General features: G+C 36.0%; 1 protein-coding gene across 8 annotated transcripts in view; it reads right to left on the bottom strand.

Moving 5' to 3' along the window:
* Positions 1–300: 300 nt before the first annotated feature.
* The window catches only part of DNTT (DNA nucleotidylexotransferase), a 142,919-nt gene continuing 134,047 nt past the window's right edge, over positions 301–9,172 (bottom strand). For 5 of the 8 annotated variants that reach the window (XM_038140123.1, XM_038140122.1, XM_038140124.1 and 2 more), the window contains one exon: positions 302–5,011. In XM_038140123.1, coding sequence (XP_037996051.1) covers positions 4,925–5,011 — 87 coding nt within the window. In that variant the 3' untranslated portion in view covers positions 302–4,924. Of the gene's footprint in view, positions 5,012–9,172 lie in introns of all 8 variants that reach the window. The other 3 variants (XM_038140125.1, XM_038140119.1, XM_038140118.1) reach the window with 1 other exon arrangement.

The following is a 9,172-nucleotide window of genomic DNA, read 5'->3' as shown; positions in this document are numbered from 1 at the left end:
ATATACCATAATACAGTTTACAGCAGAACCAAAGGATTTCAGGATCACCCAAAGCAGCAGATCCCAGTTATCCTCTCAACATCTTTCAGCTTATGTGTGTCAGAGAAGTGCAAAGGAAAAATTTCCCCACCATTACATGTTGAAGTGTGGGATTTATAGAGTACACTTATGGAAGCCACAGGCCCAAGTGGTCTTTCAACCCATCCTCAGGCTACTAAAAATGGAACACTTTCTGACTTGTATCATCAGCGACAGTTTCCAACTGCAGAAACACTCCTACCCACCCAGTCACACAATCACATAACCTCCTCAAGCTCCATTTTTGAAGTTAGATCTACCCAGCTGTGAAGAAAATTCCAAATCATCTCTCTTTTAGTCGTTTGAAAAATACAAAGACCATGATTTTATTTACAAAGTGCTTGGATATGATTTTTTATTATTTGCGTTTTTCCCCCTAAATGTTGCAACCACAAGTTTCTGGAATATAATCTGCACTTCCCCAGCAGAGAAATCATCATCTTTTTTTTTTTTTTTTTAAATTGAGACCTTTCTTGATATTTTCTATTATATCTTAATGCATAGCTTCTTTAAGAGGAAAAGATACTGAAGCTGATAGAAGACTTAGAATAATTTGGACAAAGTATGTGTATATATAGCAGCAAACACATGAAATTATGCTATTCCTGCTAGAAAGGCTTTGTTTATTTAATAAAAAATGCATCTGAGTTAGTTTCATATAAATATTGTTCCTTAAGACCTCATAATGGTGGGAAAGGGTCTGGGGAGCCTTGCCATTTCCAAAAATCCCTTTGAATGAGCATGTTGACTTTGGCAAGAGTGAAACACAAAAGGAAATATACCATTTAGTATTATGTTTTACTGCACAGTCACGAATGAACTGAAATCAAATGCCTGCAATCATAAAAAAAAAAAAAAAGTAGCTTGGTTTTCAGTAAGTGTGTTTATGAACTAAAACACAGAAAACTGGGAGATTTTGTACTTACCCAACACATGTTCTCTCTCCTTCTCTCCCTATGGTCAGTCACCACATGCAGATAGGATTGATTCTCATCAATCAAGTGATTTCCCTGAAGCCCCGGGGCTTTTGGGATGTGTAATCCAGCATCACCCCCCTACATGTGGAGCTTCTGTACCACCAATAGTGTTTGGGAATAGTATTTGTTTGGAGGCACCCACCGAAAAATAGTGTTAGATTTTATGGGTTGCCTAGAATACACATTTATTGAAGGAGACATTAAACAGCTTTCTAAGTTAAGTATTCTGAAGGGGCTTGAACAGCATTCATAGGGAAAAGCCTTTTCCAGTTACTGTCTGACATTGTGCAAGGTGGTACCTCTGGTCGGCTTTAGCAGAGGCCCTTAGCTCAGAGTGACACAAATACATTTTTACAGTATTCCACATAATAGCTGGGGCTATCAAGGATGTCCTATAGTACACCCAAGGAGCCTCTTCAGCTAAAAAAAAGTCACATTTGATGCATCATAATTAAAATAAAAGACACTTTGTGCATCTGCACAGCAGGGCTAAAAGACTGCTTGGTCTTCCTCTTAAGGAAGGTTTCCAGAACTCTGTCTTCATTTGTTTATGTGACTTTAATTAACCTGTTAGACCCAGGACCTGGTTATTTTAACTGCAGTTGCCAAAGAACATGTAAAATAGAACATAATAGCTGTTCAAGAAGTGAAAGAATATATTTCATACCAAGGAATAAGATGGTCTCACCTGAGAAAGCCAAACAATTCTGTCCATAAACTGTAGAAAAGACATTTCTTTTGGGGATAACATTTGCAAATCTTTGGGTTTGGGTTTTTTTAATATTCTGGAGTTATTTATGCAAAGTAGCAGCAGTTCTCAGGTTTACAGTTATTTGCAGAAAGTCCATGTGGCTTCAGTTGTATGAGTGTTTAGGTTGCCCAGATTTGCTATTTTGTAGAGCTGTATAAGATAGAATTAGCTTTTCCTTCAGTACATCAGTCCTTTAGGCATTAACTACATTATTACCCACCAAACTAAATACATCTCATTGCCTTTGCCTTAAGAGATTATTCAACAAATCATATTTTACTTCAAACAATGAAAGAAAAAACAAAACAGTGGTTTCCTTTTACTTTTCCCCTTTTTTCCCAGAGATAGAATTAGTTAGTAATTCTTAGAGAGTTAGGATGTAGATGCTTATTGAACCAGTGATCCTTCTCTACTAACTACTCGCCAAATTGCCTTGGTGTAGAAGCAGGGGAGGAGGGACAGGGGAGGAGGGACAGACATAAAAAACAGCCTCCAGGGACTTTACAACTGAATTAGTTTGACATGATTTGTTTCTGATGAACAAGTTACCAATAACTTATCACTTTATTTTCCTCTAGGTGCATTAAAAATACAGTCTATTAATCATACAAGCAATTTATGAGATATTAAGTGCACTGATCTGAAATTCTCTCTTCCATTCCTCCTATTACAAACCTTGGTCTGTTCTTGTTACAAGTGTTTGCCCTTTCCAGCCCCTGAGGCCTCACCTGTCCTTCAGCAGCTCAGAAGCTTCGCTACCACTGACTCCAACAGCTCCATCACACTGCAGGGACCTTTCACTAGCACGTGGATCCAGATATGCTCAGCTGATAAAGGCTTCATTTCCTTTAACCTGTTCCCTCCCAGCTCTCCTCTATGCCTTTTATCTTGTCTAATTACAGTCTCAGTGACTGGTTTGGCAGGTGCTGTCAGGATGGTCCTGCACACGGTACCTGCGATAGGGACTGGGGTAGCAGCTGCTCCAGTGAGGGTGTGCACAGAGAAGCCATCTTCATGGTCAAACCATCCTGCTCATCTAGGCTGTTCTCTTTAACACAACCCCTCATTTATCAGGTCCATATTTTTTTAAAATAGTTGATTCAGTGAGCAATCTGTACAATGTATTCTAAATAAAGTTCAGAAAATTTGAGGGAAGTAAAAGAATAAAGTGATATGCTGATTTCTTCTAGTCTTGGAGGAGCTGCTAAAACTTGTGTTGGTATCTTTTCCCTCACAGGTTGCATAATTATAAGTGATGTATAGGCACCCAAGATGTGAATTATTTATACATGTGGAATTCAGAATTTTTGATATTTTGTGTGTGTCTTGAAGTTTGCAGAAACAGCACAACTGGAATGTATAATTTGTTATAAATGCTGGCCAAGTAGACAGAATATTCAGACAAGGTACCATAGCTTTTGTTTTCTTCCATTAGGACTGAAAAATGTCACTGCTACTTAAGTGTCAGCATCCTGATGCAAAACACAGAGAAGCTACTTCAAACATCAGCACAATAAAGCAGGAAGCAATGCAAGTGCTTCATAGTTAGAGCACTTTAGGAAGTAGCATTGTATTTTCAGCTCAGTTAGCAAAACTGCATTTAAATGGGGTGGTTTTATTGACACAGGCAAGAAGCAAATTCCTGCCATCAACACATTTTTCTACAACCCTGGCTGAAGTTTTGGAATAGTTTACAATACAGTCCTCTAAAAGTCTAGAAAGTAATAAGTTGAAAGTAATGAGTAACAAAAAGCAGTAACAAAAGTTGAAAGTAATGAGTAACAAAATAAGCATACTTTTTTTAGTAACAGATACTGTTTGAATATGGGAAGCCTTCACTGTCAGTAATAACTGTTGTGCACAGCCCTGTCATTACCACTCTTCCCTCATCATGTCAAGAAGTGCAGTCAGCCTCAACAGAGGAAAAAAAATCCAGATTTTTAAGGAAGAAAATTATTTGACCAATCCTGGTGCACTTAATCACCTTTATTCTGAAATGATGAATGATCAGTAAATAGCTTCATTTCCTAAAGCACTGAATGCCCCTGCTTATTAAAGGATACATGTATTACAAACCTTCATTGTCATTATGGTCACAAGAGCTACCTTGACATTTTCTGGAGCCAAAATATCTTGAAGGGCTTTTATCAGAAAGCTTCTCATATCCTCGTTGAATTTCTGACTAAAGACAGGGAATACCACTCTAGAGCAGCCAATAGCCCAACAGCTCAAGTAAAATCCCATTCCAATGCATTCACACTTACTAGTAAATAAAGTTCCATCTATCTAAACTGAGCACAGATAATCAAAATCTTTTGTCTTGGAGCAGTCACTAGGGTGACACTTAAAACAATTGTTTTCATGCAGGTTATGGTTCAAATTCCTGATTGAGGACCATTACACCTCATGACCTGACTCTTTTTTAGTCCAAATCAGTACTACAAATTTACAGTATTTTTCTACACAATTGAAGATTGCTACCGAGTCATTCCACTTTTCTTTTCAAAATCCCTTCCTGTGAAATGTTTTTTAACTCTCACTGGATTATCAACTTGTTTATAGTTTTTGTAGAATGGTGCCCTACCTGGGAAAATATTACAGCTGAAGACTCAAGTTGCTGAGACTGCAAAGTAGTTACTGCCTAGGTCATTAAGCCTTATACACAGAGCAATTTTATACATGGATTCAGCAAAATACATAAGAAATTCAGTTAAAGACCAGCATACATTTCAATAATGTTTTGACTCAGCTCAAATGTTTTGAATTATTTACATATTGTTGTATCTGACTACTTTAAAAAACAAGTATTGTTCATACCAATGTTAAATTCCTATCATAAGCAAAAATCTCATCAGTTCCAAGTTTTCCCCCCAAAACAAGCTCTGTCTTATCACTCCCACATAGAAAATTCAAAACCAGAAAGGACTGGAAAAGATTTGAATAACTTAAACTGTTAGCTTCTAGGAACATTAGCAAGTGCAAGTGGCTTCCAATACTTATTTAATTTTTTTGTTGTCATAGAAATATTTATTATATAGGTATATATAACTACACCAGACTGCAAGGTGGGCAGAAAGACCAATGCAGTCAACTGATGAATGTACACTGGCAAATAATTTTAAGCATTCCTTTCCCATGGTTCAACATAATCCAAGCCAAGATGTGCAAAGATTTCTTCCTCACTTCCAGCTTTGAGAAAGATCCTCTGTGAAAAAAAATTAAAAGGAAAGTCAATAAGGGGGTTAGAAAGAAATTTCAATTGATGTTTTTTTGCTGTTGAAAAGGAGTTAATATTTGACAGTTCTACCCACTGTATCCTCTATAGAATACACTGTCTTCATCAGTGTGCCGACCCTGAAATGCAAAAGCAAGTTAAAAAAGAATTTTAATGCTGCTTGATGTTTTCACTTTTAATGACTAGCTTACAACTTTGTTTTGATTTACTTTTTCAAGACCCTCAAATCCAACTTACATTTCTCTTCCATAAGGGTCAATAGCAGGACTTCCTTCATGAAATCATAAACACTTTAAAATTAATATAGTAATGTTCTCTATAAGTGCATTCAAACTGATTTGATGGTGACACAAATTGTCCATAGCCAAGCATTAAGAGCATCCATTAAAAGCCAAGCTTTTTTATTCTTTACACACACTCTTTCTGAATGTTTTACAGTACAAGGCAGTTTTGGTTTTTATACCTGCACTTCTGATAATAAGGGAGATTATTTTTACACAGAAACACTCACAAGCCTACGTGCTGTATGATGGCTGGTATAATAAAGTACACAGCCTTATGCATTCCTTTCATCACTACAGTACAATAATAATTTTAAAAGCTTCTAAGGTAGGTGACTATTAAAACAGTAAAAACCTCACAATTTAGAGTTTGGAAGCAAGAAAGATATTTCAATATTTCAGCAATTCCTGAATAATTTGAAGTCTAAATCAGTGTTCAACTCTGAATAATCAAATTCAAGTGATGTGAAAACTTCAGGTTTGAGTTTCTAGCTTTACTCACTACTGTGAAAGAGGAGATGCTGTCTGGAGAGCCCACTGATAATTCCTTTGAGTAAGGAGAATCTCTGACTACCACAATGTTTAGGAACCTGTGTGCCAGCAGCACCTCTGCTCTGTCAGCTGCCAAGCAGTGCCTCCAGGAGAGCTGTGCTGTCCAGCACACCCATGGGAACGGGTCAAGAAGAGGAATCCATGATGAGATCAGACAGACCCATGGGATTGTAGAACAACTTCTGGCACCAGAGATTCACAACTGAGAACTGAGAGATTAAACTTGTCTCTGCAATAGCAAAGATTGCTTATAAAGCATAGAGAAGGAATATTCAAATGTCAGATTCTGGAATGAAAGGAACCTACAAATAACACAGAACAGCAGAAATACGGAACTTTTTCACATAGACAGGACAAGGAAAAATGGTAGAAAATATAAATTGAACAGGATAAAAGAAAAGGAAAGAAGACATCAACAACTGCCCACTGAACAACAATGCAGGAGATATTTTGTTCCTAAAGTGTCTCCTGGGATAACAGGATTTTAGGGATTTTAGATTGGTTTTTTTTTTTCCTTTATTTTAGTATTACTAAGAAACAGAGGACAATCCATACACCTACATTACTGCAAAAAACAAAACAAAACAAAACAAAAAAACCTGAATAAAGCAAAAAAAAAAATCTTACACTTGTAGACAGATGTTACAGACACTCTTTAATAGAAGCTCTTCATATCTCTGGGACCCCAAATTGCATTCCATTTCTTTTGTTCTGTCACTTTATGTTTTCCTGCAAGCTAAACTCATTTCATTTGCTTGACAGGGAAAATTTCTAATACAAAGTATTTGATGCTGAATACCATTCTCAGTAGCTACAAGCAATGTTTCTAAATGAATATCTGGCTGATATCTGCCAACTGCTCTAGCAATGTAAGTGTTATCAATGTTAATCATAACCTATGATTTTCCTTCTATGTCAATCTATGCTTATACTGTGCTGCAAATTTGATTATTGCATTCACTACCATTCTTTCTTGCTTTTTTCTTTTTCCTAAAGACAAGTAATGAACTGCTTGCCTAGTTGTGATTTTATTTCATCTTCTTCCTAATATTCTGGAGATCCAAAACATGCCCCAGCAACATCAATCAAATTTACGAAAAAAACCCAATGCTCTGGAGCTTCTGGTACACTCTTATCCCATTTAATCAATTCTGTCATTTCAATGGATGTAAATATTACAATTGTGGTTGTAAACACAACCATTAACTACACCTAATGTAGAGGAATTGCCACCCAAATGTTTTCTTATATGAGTTGCTACCTCTTATTTTTCATTTTGGCATTAATGATCAATAATACTTTTGATGAAAGAGAAGCAGAGAGTGAAGGCACAGAGCTAGCACAGCTTTATGATATCCTAACTATCACTGCCAAAGTTCATGTATGGTATAATTCTACTGTCACTTGGTTTCATATCACATTTTAATATGATGAATTCAGCAAAACAAAACCATTACTTAATAAAGCAGAATTCTAGTTCTAGTTCTCTCAACCAGCAATAGCCAACAGCACAGCCTTCTTGAAAGGCATAAATTTAATTGTATTCCAAGCAGACTGATACCCAACTGTTTATTACCAAATTGCTTGGCAATAACAGTGTGTTGCCCAATATCAAAATAAATACTCTATTACACTTAAGTAATACTATAAATAAGTCAGCCTGTCACTATAGCATTTCATTACTATTTAACCCATCTGAAGATGAACTTAGATAATTAGTTTGAAGTACCCAAAAATAGAAGTTAGTACCACATATTATCATTAATGAAATGGGATTTGATGGTTCTGAACCAACAGAATCTGCTGCAAGGTGAAGTACTCCAGGTCTGCATGTACATGTGAAATCCATTGTTCTGAAGATGAGATACGTAGTGGAAATTTGATTAATTTCTTTCTTTAAATCCTTATAATCCTTGGTATTAACTGAAGAACAAGAATTAAGTATGAAGTTTCCTAATTGATTACTGGCATAACTCTGCTCTATAAACTATTGGAAAATTTGTTCACAGCCAAATTGCACCCTTAAAGATCAAGTAATTTCCTTCCACATCCCATTTTTCGTACTCTTTTCAGAGCCCTTTTATATGCTTCACAGCTGTAATTCAGAAAGAAAGCAGTCATACTCTAGCAGATTTCATTCTGCATTTCATTTCAGAAAGAATGCAGTCATACTCTAGCAGATTTATCCTTTTGAAAATTATAATATTGTGTACAAGGCACATCCCTTCCTTTTGCAAAAGACCCTGAAGGACCATGAACACTAAGGTCTGTCTGGACTCCTTCTGATGTACTGTTACATGAAATAAATTGGGGAGGGGAGGAAGGGCATGGAGATTATTACCAACATTACCTTGTTAGTAATTTACAAAACACTCTGATAAAACAATGTTTTGTAAATTACTCTTTTTGCTTCTAGACAAGCACCTGCAATGTCATTACCATACACATTTATTCTAACCTTTACTTTGTGTCCAAGACTATGTTGCATGCTTTGAAATGGCAAAAATCTTACACAAGATGTTTAGGGATTTTGAATTTTGTCTTTTATCACTGATTTTCATATTGTTTAACACGCAACACATATTCACATCAGTTTAATTACCTTAATATTTCCTTTTCTTTTTAAAATTATTAAAGTGGAGATATAATGACAATATATGCATACCTAACTTTGTAGTTCTACCAGTACACTGAATGATAAATCCCAAGCAGTCTAAACCCCCATCACTTTACATCTCAAATTATCACAGTGGCCATAAGCAAGACTATGATAAATGAACAAGAGGAAAGAAGAGGACAGACTGTCATTTGCAAACTTGGAACTTAATTGTTCATTGTGCTTGGAAAGAGTTCATTCTAAAAATAAGATTTATGGGTAAAGTCAGTTGTAGATAAATGATGATAGCAACAGGACTTGCTTAATCAGACATGGTCGAAGATACCACAATGCACCTTAAATTTCTTACACATGTATTTGTCACTTTAGTGACATCTTCACAAGTCATCACTTAGCTCAAGTCAATTGAAGAGTTTTAATTAAAGAGTTTTAATTAAAGATAATTGGGACAAATGAAAAGATGATGTTGCTCACATTCCTTGCAACAGCTTCTTTAGCTATGAAAGACCATGGCATTCAGTGAAGCAGTGCACCATAATGTCAGATCCACAACTGACATAATTTACCTCAATGGCTTATCAGACTAAAAGTACAAAGCTATTAAATTGGTCACACTCCCTTTTTCTCTGATCCCATTTGCTCAAACAGTATTTGCATTCTTAAAAAATAATTAACAAAAGG

This window comes from Motacilla alba, chromosome 6 (genome assembly GCF_015832195.1).
Source record: "Motacilla alba alba isolate MOTALB_02 chromosome 6, Motacilla_alba_V1.0_pri, whole genome shotgun sequence".
NCBI lineage: Eukaryota > Metazoa > Chordata > Aves > Passeriformes > Motacillidae > Motacilla > Motacilla alba.
The sequence above is the reverse complement of the archived record's forward strand: the minus strand, read 5'-3'. Positions and strand labels throughout refer to the sequence as shown.